This window comes from Manis javanica, chromosome 7 (assembly GCF_040802235.1).
Source record: "Manis javanica isolate MJ-LG chromosome 7, MJ_LKY, whole genome shotgun sequence".
Lineage (NCBI taxonomy): Eukaryota > Metazoa > Chordata > Mammalia > Pholidota > Manidae > Manis > Manis javanica.
In genome coordinates this window covers 75967303-75989424 of record NC_133162.1, presented here as the reverse complement: position 1 = coordinate 75989424, position 22122 = coordinate 75967303, and the positions used below count along the sequence as shown (strand labels likewise).

General features: G+C 45.3%; 1 protein-coding gene across 3 annotated transcripts in view; it reads right to left on the bottom strand.

Moving 5' to 3' along the window:
- Positions 1 to 121: 121 nt before the first annotated feature.
- The window catches only part of TMEM72 (transmembrane protein 72), a 40684-nt gene continuing 18683 nt past the window's right edge, over positions 122 to 22122 (bottom strand). For 2 of the 3 annotated variants that reach the window (XM_017644069.3, XM_037019917.2), the window contains 3 exons: positions 20979 to 21050; positions 19595 to 19734; positions 122 to 18355 (listed from right to left, as the gene is read on the bottom strand). In XM_017644069.3, the coding sequence (XP_017499558.2) occupies positions 17883 to 18355; positions 19595 to 19734; positions 20979 to 21050 (685 nt within the window). In that variant the 3' untranslated portion in view covers positions 122 to 17882. The remainder of the gene's footprint in view (positions 18356 to 19594; positions 19735 to 20978; positions 21051 to 22122) is intronic. The other variant, XR_012133271.1, reaches the window with a different exon arrangement.

The window sequence follows — 22122 nt, the reverse complement described above, 5'->3', positions numbered from 1 at the left end:
GGTTTTCACTTTGAAAACTCTCTCTCGGTATAACAAGTAAGATGTTGACCTTACAGCTGGGACAGGATTAGAACAATCAGAGTATTAGTCCGGGTTCTCTAAAGAAACAGAATCAACAGGAGATTATATATATATTATATCCTGTTGAGATAGAAAGGGAGAGATGAGAGAGAGAAAGGGAGACTTATTTATTTGTATTAAGGACCTGGCTCATGGGATTATGGGGACTGATGGGTCCAAAATCTTCTGGGCAGGCCAATACACTGGAGATTCAGATAAGAATTGATGTTGCAGCCTTGAGTCTAAAATCTTTGGGCCAGCAAGCTGGAAGCTCAGGCAGGGTTTCTGGGTCTCAATCTTGAGGCAACTGCCTCTTCTATAAGAAGCCTCAGTCTTTTCTCTGAGGGCCCCCAACTGCCGGGTCAAAGCCTACCACATCATGGAGGAGCTGAAACACTTTACACAAAGTTAAAAAAAAAAAACCCTTCTTGGCATCTAGACCAGTGTTTGACCAAATAACTGGGCACCATGGCTTAGCCAAGTAGATAAATAAAATGAACCATGGCAGCCAGTGAGCTTGACCAGTGACTGGTTCCCCACCATGTCCTCAGGGCACACTCTGTAGCAAGGTATGGCCAACATTAGGCCTTTCAGGACTCGGGGGTGGTGTGTCTTTTCCACTGTGATTTGATGTATTAAGTACCTACATGATCTGCAGCAGTTTTTCAGGGACTTTTGCTTCTCCACTGGCCTAATGGATCTAAAGTAGGAGCTGGCAAACACTTCCAGAAAGGTCTGGATAGTAAATATTTTCATACTTGTAGACCACATTGCTTCTCTGTCCTCTACTCAAGCAAAAGCAGCCATAGGCAATCTGAAATGAATGGTGTGGCTGTATGTCAACAAAACTTTATTTATACAAAGCAGGCAGAGGGCCTGATTTAGTCCACAGGTACGGGAAGAGTTTGGAATGTTATCAGACCTTTTCCCTCTGCCAAGCCTGGCAAAAGGGGTGGATAAGCTACATCTGGGTTAGGATGCTTTCTGTTGTGAGGAATAAAAAACCCAAACGAAGTGGGCTTTATTACCTTACATAATAAAAAGCCCCAGGGTTGGGGAAATCAACTCTCAGAGATGTCTTCAAAGACCCAGGTTCTTTCCATATCTGCACTCTGTTGTCCTTAGCATGATGGTTTGGTTTTGCTTGATATTTGCTGGTGGTTTGTATGTTTCCTGGCAGATGTGACCACATTCAGTGGGAGAAGAGAAAGGATGCACCTCTCTGAGGCTCATTTTAGTAACAATAAACCTTTTCTGCACCAGGCTACCTCTGTTCACTTCTCATTGGCCAGAATGGGATGTGGCATGCTGCTGAGGGTGGATCATCTGCACAAAGCGGAGGAAGGCAGATTAGCTGTGAAAAGTCAGGCCACTGGGACGAAGCCCAGCAATGCCCATCTACAGGCCCATCTAACTGCAGTCTGCAGATGAGGGGTTCCATTTCAAGGGAACAGAGCTGCTGCCTTGTGATGAGTGAGCAGGGTTTGAAAGAGGAGAAGAAGGACCAGGCTGGAGAGATGTTCAGGAGAGCAGCTTCTCTGTAGGAGGGGTGGAGGCTCTGGTAAGTGGGAGAGGACCTTGACTAGAGAAGAGTAGGGTGACCATAGGCACAGGGAGCCACCCAAGTCAGAGAAGTGGGAACTGAAAATGCTGGAGGACAAATGAGAGCTCCTGGGACCTGAGACCAGAGAAGTCCCCACCAGCCCCTGAGGGGGAGGTGAGGGCGTGCTTAGCCAGCAGCTCGGTGGTTTTGGGAGCAAGGGGCCTTGGGGAGGCTCTGCTGGCTGGGCTCTCTCTGCTGACCTTTATAAACTCTAGGGCTGGAATGCAGCAAGCAGGGTCCCCTGGAAGGAAGCTGGAGAGATGGCATTTATGCTGTGCCCTTGAGTGTCGAAGTGAAGTCTGCTTAGTCACTTCTTACTTGCATGGAGCCGGAGAGACCCTGCTGAGGCTGGAATCATTGTCCTGCGCTTGGAGGCAAGCCATGTGGGAGGGCTGGCCACAGCTCCTAGGCTCTGCTGGGTCCACCAACCATCTAGGAAAACCCAAAAGGTGCCAGGCCCCTGGCAGTGTGAGCAACACAATGTTGATGTGCTGAGGGCAGAAGACCTGTCAGGTACTCTCCTTTTTTTTTTTTTGAAGCTATTAAACCATTTATTGGTTATGCATGATAATGGCTGATACATAGCTTCAGTCCCATCTTTATCTGGCATCATAATTCAATTCAGATATATTATCTGAATTATCTTTATCTGAATTATCTGGCTTCATCTTTATCTGAATCATCTTTATCTGAATTATCTGGCTTCAGCCCATAACTTTATCTGGCATCATAATTCAATTCAGATATATTGCGTAGGATGTGCCAATAATCATGTCGACAACCAAAAGACCCCTGACTTCACTTGGGTGACCCTTTTGATAGTGTAGCTCCAGGCTGCAGCACAGTGACAGCAGCTCAACTACACCAAGGTTCCTAAAGACAACCCCTCTGCCCCCACCAGCAGGTTGTAAATGATCTCAAATGGAACCTGACATCATCCTGACGGAATTCCAACTTCACGCCTTTGGGGCAGTTTACCAGGATGGCCTCAGAGTAGACTAACTGTTGGGGTGGGATGCTTAGTGCTTAGAACAGTAACCGTGCCTGGGCATACAAACACAAGGGCAAAATAGGAGGCCAGTCATGACCCAAGTGGGAAGCTGGTCGTCTGCCTTGCTCCACCTGAGCTAGTTCTCCTCATTCTCATTTTCTTTATTCCTCCCTGTCCCTTTCCTCCTCTCTTCTACCCTAAGAAAAATTAGAGTTTCAGATGACTTAGTTGAAAGGGACCTTAGAGTCATCTGATCAGCGCCCTTCTCATTCAGATGAGGGAAGAGAAGCCCAGAGGAAGGGGCATAGTCAAGGAGATGCGCCCTGAGGTCTGTGGCCAGTCTGAGATTTTGGTCTCCTGGCGGCATTGAGAATCCAGCTGTAGCACCTGGAATGCATCCTGGTTCTACTGTATCTTAGCTTCACAGCAGGGTGCATGTTTCTAAGTCCTCCATGCCAGGGATTCCCGTCTACAGTTGATCATAATCAGCCTGATTTATAAGTGGTGGGATTAAGGGCGTGGAGCCTGTGGACGGCCTGGCACATGCTCAGTCTTGACGGTCAGTGCTCATTGTCACTGTGGTTGATGCTCCTGTCTGCCTTATACTCTTACTGCCACAGAGACATCTTCTTTTGTTATGCATGGAAAATGTATCTGTTGGCTTCACACTCTGGCAGACTTGTCCCAGGATAGACAATTACGTAGCTGATAACATTCTAGTCCTCAACAAAGATCCACCTTCCTAGATTTCCCTCTGAATCCACCTCTTAAGGCACGTTGTTTGCAATTTTTTTGTAAACGTCTCTGCATCTTTATCTCTGCATCACGTCAGCAACACTCAGTGACCATCTTTGAGCTCAGTGTGCCCAACTCACTCCTTCAGCCCAGCTTCTTGCATGGCACCTAGACCACCAGTGGGCACTTAATATTTGTTGAGGTAAATTAACTCTTGTCCCTAGTAACCAATGTTACTAGGGTTTATACTAGTGCTGCTGGTTTAAAAGAAAGGGACTTGCTGTTTCCCTGTGGAAAGAAAAACTCAAGACTTGGGGCCTGCAAACCTCTCACGGAGGTTCCTGGGAACTGGAAACTGGAAACTGAAATGATGGAGGGCTGGTGGCACCTTCCCCCCCATCTGCGGCCATTCACAGCCTCAGACAGAAGCAACTGTTTAGGAACAAATGAGTCATCCATTCATCATCCATTCATTTAGTCATTGTCTTCTCTTTAAAGGGAAATTGCTTTGAGATGGACAGAGGCTTTCAACATCCATTAGGAGGTAAATATTCCATTGGGTGGGCTCTTGTACCTGCCCCAGTATATTCCTAACATACTTTTCCAGTTTTAATGCTCTACACTTTTCTAGACCACTTTACTAAGAGACTGTGCAAATTCCCGCAAAGCTTAAGCTGCAAAAAAATTACACAGCCTATCTTTAGGTGCAGTGGTGCATTCTCCTTGGGCCTGCTCTGAAGTCTGGGCAAATGCTCCTGTTAGTATGCACAGCTGGGTGTCTCTCCCTGAGGCCTGGAGCTGACAGCACCTGGAGAGATAGCCTCCTTCCCTCAAGTTGTGTTTGAGGGATGACCCAAAGTCCAGAATCTCAGCAGAGCCGAGGGGAACTGCACTAGGCCTCCTGGAGGCTTCTCTCTATGAAGCTGTTTTCAACCTTGTCATAATGTGAAACTTGGGGCATAATAATTGACTTACCTGAAACTTGGCTTCTCTGAATTCCATTTCTATCCTGTGCAAAGGTCTTAACTTATCAGTTCCTCCTTCTTCTTGTAACAGTGAAAGACAACAGCCAGGCAGATCCCATGGGAGTAGCCCCTAGCCAGCCAGCCAATGGGGAGAGTCCTGTTTGTTTCCTAAAAGCATTAGATTTTCTCCTCTCTACAGGTGATCCTAGGGCTTTGAGAGGAAGACACAGGCTAAATGACTGATCAGTTTATGGAGCAAGCTGAAAATTTTGCCCAGGCAGGGGATGAAGCAAGAAGCTTTGGACATAGCAAAGAATACTTTTCTTTTGAGAGGTTAGTAGCATGTGGGTCCAGGTAGAACCCCAGGAAAAGGGGCTCAAGTTTGTTCCTAGGACAGATATGCCACTGGCAAGGTATTGGCTCCAGGCTGAGCTGAAAGGAGCAGGCGGGACTTGTCAAGAGTAATATGCAGCCTACAGAGAAAGCTGCATCCCAGCAGAGCTGACCAAGGAGGGAGCAACAGATCCCAGAATGGCTGTAGGCACCCATGTTCCAGGAAAGGAGCATTTAAGGATCAGGAGGACCAGGGGGGCTGATGTTTCCTGAGTGCCTGTCAGCTACTAGTCAATTCTTGGAGGTAAGTATTATTATTGTCTTTTCTTTACAAATGAGGAAGTGGAGCTCAGAGGAGTTAAATAACCTCTGGCCATGTAGCTGGTGGAAATTGGATCAGGGTTCAAGCTTAGGTCTTGAACACTTGATGGTCAGTGTTCTCATCAGTGTGCTCCATTTCTTCATGGTCATGGCAAAAAAAAGACTACATATATATGCATATATACACATACATATACATACATTAGGAGGAAGACTTCTTGGTTGACAATACAAGGAGCATGGAGAACATTTTCCTCAACCAAATAGTGATTTAGTGGGAGAAAATTATAAATAACAATTATTAAACATCTCTGGAATTTGTCCAAAGGCAAACAGCAAATGTGAGGTAGGGCAGGGACATGGGATATGCAACATGATTAACTTTTCCTGCCTATGATGAAAAATGCCAAGATATAAACAGTATAGTAAGAACAAGAGGAGCTCTATCTTAAGGCTAAAATTCCATTTTAACAATCAGGGAGTTAGGAGGTAAGATTCCTAATGTATTCTTTGGTAATAAGCCAACAACCTATCTTAAGGCAGGGCAAGCAGTCCTAACTGATATGTTTAGGTGCTTGAGGGTAACCATTACCTTGGAGAAGAACAGGATCAATAAATTCCTTGTGTTAAGGTTATCTTACATAATTATCTGGAGGACTGACTGAGGTTGGTGATGTCTCTCACTAGAAAGAGACATCATGAGACCACATATCAACCCTACGCTCCCACCCCCACCCACTGCCCTTCACCCCATTCTTGAAAGCCTTAAAAGACAGAATCCTAAGCCCCTAAAGTGCTCCTCCTCTCTGAGGTTGCCTACATTCCTCTTTCTTTGAATGTGTACTTTTTGCCTTAAATAAAACTTCTTACTGCTCAACTTAACTGCATTTTGTCTCCACTCTTCCAGTGATAACCATCTTTGTTACTTGGACATTTCATTCCATTTTCGAGACTTAAGCACAAGTCTTCATTCTCTCTGTCCTACGTCAGAAATGTAGGGAGGGGCTACTGAGATCTCTGGATTGGGCTTGTAAATTTCCATCACCTGGGTGACTGGGACAGGACTGTAGCTCTATGGTCATGCTCTTTAGTAGCCTGTCCAAAAAATCTTTCTTTGCCTTTGGGAAGTTCTCAGAACATAATCTCACTCTGTACAGTGTTCTGCAGCTCCCCCAAATCCTGGGCTGGTAGGGGCTTAGTTCTCATGCCATGCTGATTCAAGCAGTCACTGGACACCAGGTGACTCTGGCTTCGAGGGATTTCCCCTGTGCTGAGCAGGAATTCCATGAGCTTCCCTTTCCTCCCTCTGTCATTCCTTGCTCTCTGCTGCCTGCACGCCTGCTGCCATTTACTGCTACTCTTGCTTTAATGAATTCCTCCTTTACCTACAGTCATCTGACCTTCTTGAGAATTCTTCCTTGTTCAGCGTCAAGAACCCTCCCCTGTCCAGCTTGAGGTTTCACCTGGTGTGCAGAGAAAGACATGCCCAGTGTGGGGAAGTGGGGTTCCTATGGCCAGGATCGTCACTGAACTTACACCACCTGATGATGTAACTGGCCTGTTGCTAGGTTACTGCTTCCACACCTTTAGGCAATAAGCTATTATTGCACTGTAGAGAGAGCTTGGCCCAGAGCTCTGCGCAGAGGCAGAGATGCGATTTCTCCCATGTAGCCAAGTCCTGGGCTACAAGTCCATGACAGATGGTGGGGCTGTGGAGGTATCCTTGTGGAAGGACGCTTAAAGTTCATTGTCGTCCTTCCCACATGAAGGCAAACTGTTCCTGACTTTCCTGCACAATGTCAATGGAAAAGAAGGCGTTAGCAAGATCTGCCACATAATGGTATGTTCCTAGGTCATGGCTGAGGGTATCCATCAAGACTGAAATAGAGGGAACAGCAGCATGCATAGGGGGTGTGACTTTATTCAGTTCTCCGTAATCCACAGTCATACGCCAGGAGCCATCTGGCTTTTTTACTGGCCACACTGGGGAATTGAAAGGACTATGGGTGGGCTTTATAATACCCACCTTAAAACCTGTGTCTTATTGGCCCTAAAGTCTTAGTGGATTGGGTACTTCCTTTGACTTCAGAATTATTATAATTTTAGGAACCTCCTCTGGCTTGAGGATTATTATAATTTTTGTATCAAAATCTTGCTGTATCTTAATTTTTATTATCTCTAAGTTGTTGTTATCCTCTGTTGCTGTTGTGGAATCTGGTTACAGTGCTCCAGCTTTCTCGCACAGGGACCATTGCAGAAGATTGAGAGCATGTAGATTGTTTAAGGTGAGAATCCTGGAGGGGTAGAGTGTGGGGAAGTTGGGGTTCCTATGGCCAGGATCCTCACTGAACTTAAACCACCTGATGATGTATCTGGCCTGTTGCTAGGCTACTGCTTCCACACCTTTAGGCAATAAGCTATTATTGCACTGTGTAGAGAGCTCGGCCCAGTGCTCTGGGCAGAGGCAGAGATGCTAGTGCTTGACCTACCCGCCAGGAGAACAAGCCGAGTAATAAACCCTTTCACCCCAAAGAACGTTATGCTGTCAATTTCTTTGGTCACATTTAATCCATAGCAAACTTGCTGGGGCTGAAACCCATTGAAAAGACACCCAGACCCACCTGCCTGGCAACAAATGGAGAAACTCATTTAGAAAATCTAAATTTACTAAGAAGAGGTGGGGGTATGAGACATTTTCACCTTTACCCTCCCCTCACTCTCACAGAAATGACTCCAAATGCTCACCTGGGCAGGTGCATGGACCTCACACCTGCTTCCTCCCTAGGGTCTCCACAGGGCTCCTTATCCCTTGGACTCTCAGTAGAGGTTGCAGTTTTGCCTGAATACAGGCAAAAAGTTGATGTTTGTCATCCTTGAATCCCTGTGTTGCAGAAGTTCTATTTAGTGAGGCACAGCCAAGATGACTAAGGCCCTTCTCTCACTGAGCCCTCACTCATTCAGCAGAAGCTCTGCTCCAGATGCAGCACATTGAGAATACTAGGCCCTCAATGGCCCCACTCCACTTCACTCCGAGGGGGTGCCTCCATGCTGGGGGATGCAAGACTAGAATACCAGCATATATCTCCCACCCCAGGATCTTCTTGTAAAGCAGGAGTGTCCCTGCTGATATCTGTCCCAATCTGTGGCTTGAATGCAATGCCACAGATATTCTGCCTTGGGAGAAAGCAGACAGCAAGGAGGAAGGCTCACAGCTCTGCCTTAGGGGACTGACTTTATTTAGAAGAGAATGTGGAAAATTCCATGCATCAGGGAGTTATTGAAAACAATGGTGCTCTTGGTGGATAGCAATGAAAAGGGGGCTTATAACTCCAGGGCAATTGAACAAGAAACAACAAGCAAAAGGACAGAACAACCAGAAGTTTACTTGAGAACTGAATAAGGGGACAGCCAAGAAGAGCTCTCTAGGGATCCCAGTCAACTCTGGGAATCAGGAAGGCTGTGTGCAAATGCTAGGCTGCACCCACTCAGGACCACTAGCAGGATGTGGGGCAGACTTGAAAGCACTCCCCAACTCACACTGATCCGTCAAGAAATGGTAGATGGCTCCCTGGCACAAGGGACTTCAGCATACTCTCTAACCAAATACTGGGCCTTGGCAACTCTTAGAATGCCAGGCTTTACAATAAAATCACATGCATCTCTGACAGTCTGGCACTAGCTTTGTGTGCCCAAGGTTGTGCCCTTTCAGGAGTGATCAGAACATCCAAGCTACAAGTCCTTGGCTAAATTTGGGGGAAAATATAGATTCTTAGTGAAGGGGACTTAGTTTTTTCCCCCAAGAGTTAATTTTATTTTTAGACACAGCCCCCCTTAGAATAAGTGCTGCCATTTCAAGGATCCTACCTCAGACAATTGGGACCTGGATCCTACCTCAGCCAATCAGGACCCGGATGCTACTCCAGACAATCGGGGCCCAGATCCTACCTCAGCCAATCAGAGCTTGGGCTCTCTCCTCGCCAGTCAGCAAGAAGCCCACCAACCACCCTTAGACCCTGCCATTGGACCAGAGCCATGACCTCTCACCCCACCAACAGCCCCTAGATCCCCAATAAAACCTTTGTACTTTTGAAACTTGCTCTCTTTCTCTGGCATCTTGCCACTGCGTTGGTGCAGATGAGAGATTGAGCTCGAGATAGCTCGAATAAAGACTCTTTGCTTTTGCATTGGTGTTGGCTCCTTGGTGGTCTTCTGGATTTTTCAACTTTGGGCACAACACTTAGAACTGTGATAGGAACTTCCAAGTCACATACATGCACAATGGTGAAAGGTAAGTATCTTTGTGACCAAAGGTGCTCAATCACAGCTTTTGAACAATGAATGGTTTATGCATTTCCCCTGACCCAGGGGAAACCCCTAAGGAGCAAGTCTGAAAGATTAAACACAGAGAAAAAATCTGAGCAGGGACATAAGAGACTGAACAGTGGAGGAAAACTGATTTCACAGAATTTGACCACGCAACTCAGTTAACAAACAGTAACAAGAAGCCACACAAATGCATAAGCAGAAAACAACAAGAGACCTAAGTAGGGATAGGAGAGAAACTGTATCCAGAGTAGTTACCATATACTATCTAAAATGCCCAGTTGCTATAAAAATATTTTGAGATACACACACAAAAAGAACATGTGATACACAAGAAGAAAAAGTAGGCAGTAGACACAATGTGTGAGGGGACCCAGATGTGGGACTTAGCTGATGAAGACTTCAAGGCAGCTATTATAAATATGTTCAAAAGAAAACATATTTAAAGAATTAAAGGAAAGTATGATATCTTACAAAATAGGGAATAAAAATAAATAAAGTCAATGTTTAAGTGAAATAAGAAAAAAAACATACAGAGAGAGAAGTTACTTTAAAAGAACCATGGAAATTATAAAGTGGAAAAGTACAATAAGTGAAATGAAAAATTCACTCAACAGTAGATTTAAGATAACAGGAAAGAATCAGGAAACTTGAAGATAGATTGATAGAGATTATGCAATCTGAAAAACAGAGAAGAAAAAGGAAGAAAAATGAAGAGAGCTGCAGACTAACATGGGACACCATTAAGCACACCAACATAAGCATAATAGGACTACCAAAAAATCTGCTACTTTTTAGATTATTCTAAAAAATAGTGGCTGAAAAATTCACAAATTGATGAAAAACACTAATGTACACACCCAAAAAGTGCAATAAATTCCAAGAAGGATAAATTTGAAGAGCCTTACATTCAGGCAAATTGCAGTGAAAATGACTTATTATATATAAATAAAGCCCAATAAGAATAAGAACTGACTTCTCAACAGAAACAATGGAGGCAAGAAGGCAGTTTAGAAAATATTAGAAGTATAGAAAGTTAACCCCCAAATTGAAAAACTGTCAACCAAGAATATTATAACCAGTTAAATTATTTTTCCAAGATGATGGTAAAATATATTCTCAGAGAAAGAAAAATCTGAGCAAATTTGTTGCTAGCGTATTTGTCTAACAAGAACTACTAAAGAAATTAGCAGGCAATGACAATAATGGCACAAAGGAGGAGGGGGAAATAAAACTATTTTGCCATAAGGAAATGACACCAGATGGTAACCTGACCTCAAAGGAGGAAATGAAGAGGACCAGAAATGGTAAACAAAGAGACTAACATAATGAATGATATACTTACTCTCCTTTCTTCTCTCAGCTGCTTTAAAAGACATATGATTGTAAAAGGTAGTGATTACAATAATGTATTGTTGGGTTTGTAGTATTTATAGAACCAATATATATAAAATGTTAGCACAAAAAATGGGACAGAATGGAGTTATGGAGTTATATAGAAGTAAAGTTTCTGTATTTCAATAGAATTAAGTCTGAATACATTTAAACTAGATTTTAATATGTTAAAATGTGTATTGTATTCCCTACAACAACCACTAAGAAAATAATTTAAAAATGTAATTTAAACAAATTATTAAAGGAATTAAATTTTACATTAGAAAATACATATTTACTATAAAAGACATCAGTAAAGGAGGAGTAGAGAACAAAACAATATATGAGACAGAAAACAAAAAGCAAAGTGGAAGCCATAAATCCTATCATATCAATAACATTAAATATAAATGAATTTAACAATATAATCAAAAGGTGGAGATTAACAGATTGGTTAACAAAATAAGATTTATCTATATCCTGTCTATAGGAAAATACTTGGTTTCAAAGATACAAATAGGTTGAAAGAAAAAGATGAAAAATATATGCCATGCAAATAATCATAAGAAAGCTGGAGTGGATACAATAATATCAAACAAAATCTATTCTAAAAAAAAAATGTTGCTAAAGATAAAGAGGGACATTTCATAATGATAAAGTTACTGCATCAAGAAGATATACAATTATAAACACATATGCATCTAACATCAGAACCCCAAACACATGAAGCAAAAACTGACAGAATTGACAGGAAAAATAGACAATTTAACCACAGTAGTTAAAGACTTCAAAACCACATTTTTAATAATGGATAGAACAACAGCCAGATGATTAACAAGGACTTAGAGGACATGAAGAACACTTAGACTCACTTAGACCTGCATAGTATACTCCAACCAACAACTGGAGAATACACATGCTCCTTAAGAGCATGTGGAATGTTGTCCAAGACAGACCATAGAACAAACTCAATACATTTAAAAGGATTGAAGTGTGTTCTCCAACCACAATGGAAATGAATTAGAATTTGTTTAAATTAAATAACATACTTCTAAATGGCCAATGGGTCAAAAAAGAAATCAAAGGAAACTAGAAAAATCTTCCAGGTAAATGAAAACAAGAACTCAACATACCAAATCATATGGGATGCAGGTAGAGCAGTGGTCAGAGAGAAATTTATAGCTGTAAATATAAATATATATCAAAAAAAATATCTTATTTCACTAACCTAAACTTTCACCTGAAGAACCTGAAAAAGAAGAGTAAACTAAATGCAAAGTAAGCAGAAAGATTAAAGATTTGAACAGAAATTAATGAAATAGCAAATATAAAAAACAATGGAGAAAAATCAATGAAACTAAAAGTCCTTTGAAAAGATCAACAAAGCTGACAATCCTTTAGTTGACATACTAAGAAAAAAAGAAAGAAGACTCATATTACTAAAATTGGTAATAAAAAGAGGGGAGATAACTACTGATTTCACAGAAGTAAAAGGGAGTATAAGGTATTATTACAAACAACATTATGCCAACAAATTAGATAACTTGGATGAAATGGACAAATTCCTGGAAACACAAATTGCCAAAACTAATTCAAGAGGAAATTAAAAAAATTTTTAAAGAGTTTGAAGTAGGTTCAGGCCCAAATAACTTTATTGTGAGGTTATAATAAAATGTAAAGAAGCATTGATATCAGTCCTTCATAAATTCCTTCAAAAAGTAGAAAAAAGGGGATAATTCCTAACACATTCTAGGAGGTCAGTATTATGCTGTCACAAGAATAGAAAACTACTGTTCAACATCCTTTATGAATATGGACATAAAAATCCTCAACAAAATACAGCATCTAGAAAACCATCCAACAACATATAAAAAGGATTATATACCATAAACAAATGGGATTTATCCCATGAGTACAAGGTTGGTTGAACATTTGAAAATTAATGATCATCTTACAAGATGCAGAAAAAGCATTTCACAAAATGCAATAATGTTTTATAATAAAAACATCTAACAAACTGGAAATAGGAAACTTCCTCAACCTCATAAAGAGGGTATCTGCAAGAAACCTAGCTGACATAATACTCAGTGATGAAAGACTGAATGCTTTTTCTAGGATCAGGAGCAAGACAAAAATATCTACTCTTGTTCTACTCAATGTTGTGCTGGCAATTCTAGCCAGGGAAATTAGGCAAGAAAAAGAAATAAAAGGTTTTCAAATCAGAAAGGAAGAAGTGAAGCTATTTCTATTTGCAGATGATGTGATATTTTATGTTGATAATGATAAAGAACCCATTAAAAAACTATTGTAAAGTAGTGATTCTATAGCATCATACTATGCTGATGGACAGTGACTTTAATGGGGTATGTGGTGGGGTCTCGATAATGGGGGGAATCTAGTAACTACAATGTTGTTCATGTAAGTGTATATTAATGATACCAAAATAAATAAATAAGTAAACAAACACAATCTAATAAACTTTATCACATTAAAAAAATACTATTGTAACTAATAATTAGTTTAGAGGCATCACACTTCCTGATTCCCAGCTATTTTACAAAGCTATATTAATTAAAATGGTGTGTACTGGCAAAAAAACAGACACATAGGTCAGTGGAATAGAATAGAGAACCCAGAAATAAACTCATACATATATGGTCAATTACTTTAAACAAAGGGGCCAAGAATATACAATGGAGAAAGGATATTCTCTTTAAAATATGGTATTGGGAAAACTGGACAGCCACATGCTAACACCACATACAGAAATCAAATGGATTAAAGGCTTGAATGTAAGACTTAAAAACATAAAACTGTTAGAAGAAAACAAGTTCTTTGACAATGGTCTTGGTTATGACTTTTTTGGGGATTTGACAATTAAAATAAAGGCAACATAGGGAAAAATAAACAAGTGGGACTACATCAAGCTGAAAAATCTTCTGCATAGAAAACTATCAACAAAATGAGAAGGCAACACATGGAATGGGAGAAATATTTGAAAATCATATCTGGAAAGGGGTTAATATAAAAAATATATAAAGAACTCAAAGAACTCAATAGCAAAACAAACAAAAATTTTCAAAAATTAACAAGTTGATCCTAAAATTCACATGGAAACAGGAGGGACCTGCTTAGCCAAACTGCTTTGTAAAAGAAAAACAAAGTTGGAGGCTCACACTTCCTGGTAAAAACATACTACAGTTATATAATCAGAACAGTGTAGTAATGGCATAAGGATAGATACACAGATCAATAGAATAGACTATCAAGTGCAGAAATTTTTGACAAAGGTGCAAAAACAATTCAGCTCAGCAAATGATGCTGGACCAAGTGGATATGCACAAGTTAAAGAATTAAGTTAGATTCCACCTCACACCACATATAGAAGTTACCTCAAGATAGATACTTCTACATTGAAGGGCTAACACTATCAAACTCTTAGAAGAAAATATAGGAATAAATCTTTATGACTTTGGTTAGGCAATGGTTTCTTAGACTTGACCACAAGAGAATAAGAATAAAAGAAAAAAAGTAGATAAATTAGCCTTCACTAAAATTAAATCTTTTGTGCTTCAAAGGACACTGTCAAGAAAGTGAAAAGGTAATCCACAGAATGAAATAAATATTTGAAAGTCATTTATCTGATGAGGGTTTCTAGTAACTGGAATATGTGAAAAACTCTTACAACTCAAAATAAAAATATAACCCAATGAAAGTATAGGCAAAGCATTTGAATTGATATTTCTCCAAGAATATATACAAACAAATGGTCAGCAGTTCTCTACACCATTAGTCATTAGGAAAATGTATATCAAAACCATGATGAATGGATGACTATAATAAAAAAGACAGATAAGAACACGTTGAGGATATGGAGAAATCAGAACCTCATATACTATTGGTGGGAATGTGAAATTGTGCGGTGTCTTTGGAAAGCAGTTTGTCAGTCTCTCAAGGAGTTAAACATAAAGTTACTGTTTGACTCAGCAATTCTACCACTAGGTATATATCTAAGAAAAATGAAAATATAGGTCTACTCAAAAACTTGTGCATGCATGTTCATAGCAGCATTGTTCATAATTGGCACAAAGTAGAAACAGCCCAGATGTCCATCAGCAGATGAATGGATAAATACAATGTGGCATAGCTCATAGTGGAATATTATTCAGCCATGAAAAGGAATGAAATCAAGATAAATGTCATAACATGGATGAAACTTGAAAATGTTATGTGAACCAAGTAAGTCACAAAAGACTACATATGTGATTCCATTTATACGAAATGTCCAGAAAAGAATAAAGACAGAAAGTAGATCAGTGGTTTAGGGTGGGGGTGGTTGGAGAGTGATTGTTAAGGGGTATCCCTAGTGAGGGGGGTGGTGATACTGTTGTGAACTTAGATTATGGTGACCTTGGTTATGAATACACTAGGAACCATTGAATTGTGTACTTTAAGTGGGTGAATTTTATGGTATGTGAATTACAACTAAACAAATATTTTTAAAAAATAAAAAAAAAAAACCCTTAAGACTGATGGGAGACTGAAAAGACATACTGGGTGACCCCTAGGGCATGGCTTTTCATGTTGGGGGTCCACTGTGGCTCTCTGTGAACCCTCCGCAGGCTCAAGCACTAGAATCTGGAGTTGAGCATGGAGCTTTTGGATCTGCACTGGCCATGTCCCAGAAACAAATCTTGGTGGTGTCTTCTCAGTGCCTGCTCACTCTGGGGCTTCTTCACTGTGACACCCCACAGTGACAGGAATGTGCCCTCGACCTGACCTGGGTGATTTGCAATTTCAAAAGCCCTTTCCCTAACTCCCTCTTTGAGTCATTGCCTCATCCTGAGAGAAGTGCATTATTCCCATTTAATGGGGGAACCTGAGACCAGAGGGGAGAAGGGGGTTGGCTAAGATCAATCAGTGTATTACCAACAGACTTAATTATCGCAGCCCAGTGCTCTTCCTGCTTCCAAGTGGGCTGTCCCATGTCTAAAGACTATGGGACATTTTCTGCTGAGAAGGGGTAGGATGCTGGCCCTTATAGTCTTTCTGCAGGGATGAGGGTGGGTAACCATGTGTCTGTAGAGCATGGTGGGCTGCGGCTCAGATGGAACATGACCTTGGACAACAGGAGCTGCCAATTTTTTGCCTGGTACACTAACAGGGGTGACAGTCCTGGTCTGTTTAATTTCAGCTCAGCTTCGTTTTTTTTCCCCAGCAATAAGAGTGTTTTAGAGCTTTACTTTGCTAATTTAGGATCATATCCCAAGCCCCTAATGCTTCAAACCCTGCAAACTGATGCCAGGCATCAGAAAGCCTAGATGTCTTGGGATGGCAAGCGTGTCATGTCTCCTGAAACTCCGGACTTGCCTTCACAGCTAAGACACATCCCAAACTGCTCTTGTGCTCTGGCTCACACAACTGTCTGCTACACTGACGTCACACTTCCGGGTTTGCTCCTTGGTCCATCCTGCTCTGCTGGCTTGGGTCCTGAGAACAGAGCCGGAGTGCTGGGTGCCCCAGGGGCCGGCCACACTTGTGCTGTGAGGTGTGTGTGCCCATCACATCTCCCTGACACGACAGTGCAAGACCCTGGCTCCTCTCCATGGGGGTGCCTTCTATGCACAGGGCCTGCCTGGGATTTCTGGCCCAGTAGGACTTGAGCGCAATCCCCATCTACCCAAACCCATGTTCTATGTTAATTACTCTGCCCCAACTGTGGCTCTCAGATCCTGGAGTCCCTCCTTGGGGACAGCTAGAGAAACAGCTAGCTCCACTGCTTCCAGCTCTGAGGGTTTAGGGGGATGGGATTATGTTTTCTCACTTGGTTGGACAGAAGAACTGGGATACTGCAGAAAGAGGTCTGCTTACTTGGGGCACTGGCTGCATTTAGGCACCAAATTGATACCAGCTTCTGGTTGGTAATTATTCCCACACATTTGCAAAAGTAACTGGCAGGGAATGTTGGAAAGTATACAAGAATGAGCAGGTTTCTTATGTAGACCTAAAGTATGTTTTCTAAGGCTTTCTCTACAGAAACCCGGCCAACTAGGAAACAGCGCAACTGTTTCTTTAGATTTCTCATTTACTGAGATTGCCTACGAAGAACAGTGTGTCTGCTCTTCTTGGCAACAATCCCAGGGACCAAAAGACACTTTTTAGAAATAAAAACTATATTGCAAATCCTCCAAGGAATATCTGGTTTGAATTTTTTGGTTCATTCTAGGTTAATTGTGACGTCTGTAGGCCTGTGGCAGAAAGCTGCCTGCTGGTCCACTTTCCTCCTATTCCCAGTCTTTCCTTCCCCTTACTTCTCTCCCATTTTGAACACACATATTTATTGGTCTTATTCTGCTAGCAGACAGCTAAGCTTGCTGGAGCCACTTTTCTGTGCTGTGAGTCTCTGGGGCACCACCTGCATGGCCCCTGCCTATGCTGTGTCCTGGGCTGAGGCATTTACTGCTGAAAACTGCCATCGGCATTCAGGATCTTTTAGCTTCCATCATCTACTTGGAATCTGGGAGGAATCCGTGTATTGCAGGGAGGGCTCAGCGATACTTCAGGAACTAGTTTCACTTCTCTGGCCTGCTTTCCCTTGGTGAGCACAGAGTGGTGCTGTTCCTCCTGCTGCCCAGCACTGCAGACTGCCGCCCACTGCAGGGTGGTGCTCCACAGAGGGTGGGAGGAATGGGGGATGTGTGTGGATTTTGCAGCCTTGCCTACCTCCCCATCCTGAGAAGTCCTTGGTTGGGGGTTGGACCCTAGGGCCACCTTCAACACCTGCCTTTGAGATGCCTAAGTCGCCAACCATCATGGGCCTTCAGAGCTGGATGTCACAGGAGAGGTGGGCCATGAGTTCTTGCTGAGTACTGGGCCCATGCCAGGCACAGAAGCCCAGTGGTTTCTCCCTGGGCTGAGGCAGCCATGTTCTCTGTGTCCAGAAGGGAGGAAGCTGTGCTGGCTTCAGGCAGCCTGAGTGCCATCTGTGCCTCCCTCAAGGCCTCTGTATGCCCTGCAAGCCCTTGATGGCCCCAGAGGCCTAGACACTCTGAGGATGTCTGGTCACCCCTCGGAGTTGACCTGTGGAGACCCTGAGCTCCTGGACAGGAGACTCTAGGCAGGGGCACCAATCTATGCAGAACCCTGGCCCGGCGTCTCTAAAGCTGGAGCACACCACTCAGAAGAAGCTGGTGTCTGTGAGAGAAGATAGGAAAATTGGGGCCTGGCGGGGAGGGATGATGGGGGTGGTGTCAGCAGTGGCCTCCTCTGGCTCACTGTCCCCATCATCCATGCTTTCCAGGGACGGGATGATTCTGACCGCACTGTCTTCAAAGTGCACCTCTTTCTTCTTGGCTGGTGAGCCCACTGGCTCCACAGTCAGATCCGTCAGGGTATCTGGGTGCTGGGCGGCAGTGGGCTTCTTGGCCCCCTTCAGGATGCTCTTCATGTGGATGAAGAGGGAGCCAGGCCCTTCCCTGAGGGCCCCCTGGAAGGTGTAGGTTTGCTCAGTGTCCCCAGAGCTGGTGGTAGTCATGGCGCTGCTGGAGGCGTCTGTGTACTGCTCTGGGGGGACTGTAGCCTCAGGGGCAGCTTTGCTCTTCTGCTTGCTCAGGAGGAAGTAGGCCAGGCCAGTGATGATGAGCATGGAGCCTGGAAGAGACCTGGGATGTCAGGAAACTGGATGTGCCCCGGACAAGTCGAGGCTGGCCAAGGCCACTGTCCAGAGAGCCATGGTGCCATCTGTGCAGCCACATTGGGGCCCCTGCATTCTAGCTGTCACAGCTGACTTGTCCTCAAACACCTACTTCAGATTTGGGGGCAGGCTTGTCGCCTGGCCCAGGGGTGTCAGTGGGGCTGGTGCTGTGCTGAAGCCCCACCCTAATCTGTAGCCAGGGACCCTGGGCCTGACCCTTTCCTGCCTGCCCAGCTTCCCTCTCAGAAAGTTCCTGAGGAGCCCAGCTTTCCTCTCAGGAGCGCTGCCCATGGGCCTAGACTCTGTCCCAGAGACAGAGCCTGGTCTCTTTCATTCTCAGGAGTGGGGAAGTCCCCCTGAACTTGCCTGATAGACTTGAGACTCTGGCAGACTCCTCTCTGTCCCCCCATCTCCAGGCCATCTCCAAGCCCACAACCCCTGCTCTCCTGGGAGCAGGAGGTGGTGGCTCCATCTGGCCCTGACATTGCTGAATCCTTCTCAGGAGTCTGGGAGGGCCAGATAGCATGGCCATGAGAGGCTGGGCAGGTATGTTCAGAGAAGCCACTGGGAGGAAGAGGAGGCCCTGCCTCTCAGCTTTGCTCCCTGGGCATTTCCGATGGGTCATAGTAGGGACACAGTTTTGGCTGCTAGGGAGGAGGGAGCAGAGGGTGCTAACAGAAGAGGCAGTGGACAAAGCCCAGGAGGTGGCATTGAGTCCTGGCTCCTGGGATCAGAAGCTGGGCTGTCTAGTAAGGTCTGAGGTGGACTGGAAGGCGATGGTGAGCTCTGAGGGTCCACCGGGGGCCTGTCACGGTTTGCCTTCCTGGCCAGGATGAGGGGTTTGGGCCTGAGTGGGTATGCACTGGGGAGACATGGAAGGCTTTGGACTGACAAGTGACTATCTCTCACCCTCTGAAAGCTTGTCCCTTACACCAGCATTGGAGGGAAGGCCAGTTTCCTTTTGTGGGGGCAACCTCTGGACACCTAATGGAGGATGTATTTCTTGAGACATTCCTACCACTAGATCAGCATGGGGGTGTCTGACTCTTCCTCACCCCATGATCTGGGCCAAGGAAGGCAGTGGGGCCAGTAGGGTCCTGGAGCCAGTAGTGCTGAAGGCCCTCAGGGGAGGCTTCAGCCCCTCCTGTCACATCTGGTAGGGACTGCCTGCCTCCCCTGCCACCTGGAGCTCCCACCTGGGATTGTTACGTGCCAGACCAGGACAGGGTGGAGGAAGCAGGCCACAGACAGCAGCATGTATGCCAGGAACTTCTGGAAGCATCCCAGCCAGTGGGCCTTCTCCTTTGCTTTGTAGGCCAGGGACCCTGGCTGACACCTGGCGGAGGGAGTCCAGGATTAGCAGGAAGCAGGGAGTAACCCAGGGAAACCCGAGAAACATGCAAAGCTGTTGGAGGCTGGGACTGGGTCCTGCCGTGCCCAGGTTCTCAATGGTGACCTCTGGATGAACACCCCCATGGGCTGGAGTCCTCACCAGGGATTCCACAGTTAGGGGTCTTGCCTGAGTCCCTCCGAGGATCCCCGATTTCTCTGAAAGGCTGCCCAGCCCTGACTTTCTGGTAAAGAGGGAAGAGAGGTAAATGATCTCAGAACTGTGCAAAGGTGGTGAGAAGGAGAGGAGACTTGGGCCCACTGGGAAGTCCACAGTGCAGTGCAGAAGGTATGCAGTGCAGGGGACACCTGGCTGGGACAGTTGTGTGGATTGTGCACTGCACAAGGGCTCAGGCACTTGAGCGAGCAGTTGCACCCTACTCACTGAGCCTGACCTAGGCATAAGATGGTACTGGACCAGAGGGGTTTCTCTCTTAAGTGGCATACAGGGGTCACACATGGGCCTGGCAGAGGCCTGATACAGAGCAGACTTCTTTCTTCTGGGATTCTGTCTCAGTTTCAAAGGAGGAAAATGCCTCAGGATGGGTCTGGAGCGGAACTCTGCTCCTGCCCAGGCTCGCTTTGGGGCAGTGGCGGTGGGGTGGGGACGGACGATGTGCAGGCCCAGAGGGCAGCACCCCAGATCTGCTGCTGGACTTGCTCATTGGTGCCCTCTGGTGGACATTCTTTTCTGATTTGCTCCTGGGCTGGGAGGAAGGAGTCCAGAGCAGGTAAAACGGCTTTTAGTCCAGGGCTCCTCCCTCACCTGCTCTCCCCAAATTGGAAGAATCTCCTGGAAGTTGCATTGAGTGGGACCTCACCAGGGCTGGTGGCGCGGGAGGCAGCTGGTGGTCTTGTAAAGTACCAGGACACCTGGATTTGAGGGCTGGCTTTTTCAATGATCACAGAGACCCAACTGTTTAGGTTCTGAGAGCCATGGTCCAGGGACAGCCCTTGACCACTCTGATGGAGCTTCTGCACACGGAGCACCTCTGGGTCTCTGTGGCCCTGAGGCTTCCCAAGGTCCTACAAAGCCTGACTCTTGGCCCCCAGGCCCAGGATCTATGCTATCAGGGAAACTGTCCAATGCTGCCTCAGGAGCAGGCCATCACCTGGGCTGTGGCCTCAGAGATGGGGACTCCTGGGGGTCTAGGGCTGGGGGTGGTGGAATGCCACATGGAAGCTACTTACTGGAAGCAGATGGACAGCAGTTGAGCCACAAAGAAGGCCCCTTCGCACATGAAGACGGCGGCTCCTGTGAACCTATGGTGGAGACAAGTGAGGGCTTCCCAGCGCCCTCTCTCCTCCTCGACTTCCCACAGCCTGTCTTCTCCCAGCAGTGGGGACCCCTGGCCACTGACAGCCACTGACTGGCCAGGGGTTTGCTGGCCTAACTCTGCCCCCCAGCCAGCATCCGTGGGGGCCGGCTCAGTACCAGAGCTGGGCTGTGCTGGGCCTTGGTGAAGACATGGGGCCGGGGAACAGAGGTGGCTGAGGGACCTGCAGGCCAGCAGGAGATCCTGACCCCCACAACCTGTGTAGACACTGCAGGCAAATCCCTCCACCTAGTGCCACCAGAGGGGCACCTACTGCTTGGTTGTGAGAACCCTGGATTGGGTCAAGAGTGGAATGTGCTTGGCATGTAGTGCTCATGGTATAGACAGTAGATATTTTTGTTTCTCCTGTGACCATTTAGTACCTAATCTCTACTTCCTCCCACTTTCTCTATGCCTCCCACAGTCTCCCTAACTCTTTCTCTTCAGCTTTTAAATGGTGGCAACTAACACTTATATAGTGATCACTCTGTGCCAAGCATGTGCAAGGGCTTTATGAATGTCAACTCATTTAGGCCTGTATCAGTTTTATTGTGGAAGCACTATAATCACCCTCAGCTTACAGCTAGGGAAACTGAGGCGCAGAGAGGTCAAACCCCAGCCACTAGGGTGAGGCAGTGAGTCCAAGTCTGAGAGCCCAGCCAGGTGTGTCCTTCACACCACCGCCTCTGCCTAGGGCTCCACTCTGGCCACAGGGACCCTTCGGCCAATGGAAGGGCTGCTGTTTGTGGGTAGAGTGAGGAAGGCAGTGAGGGGCCTCACAAGAAGAGGGAGAGGGGAGCAGAAACAGGTGTGGCGAGAACTGGAGAAGAGCAAGAAGGCAGTGACAGCTCAGTTCCTACAGGTGCCAGCCCCTGGTGCAGGCCAGCCTGGACCTGGGGACAGAGCAGGGAGGGACAGTCACATGGGGACGTGCTATGCTGGTGGATGCTCTGAGTGAGTGTGCAGGACCTGGGGACAGAGCAGGGAGGGACAGTCACATGGGGGCGTGCTATGCTGGT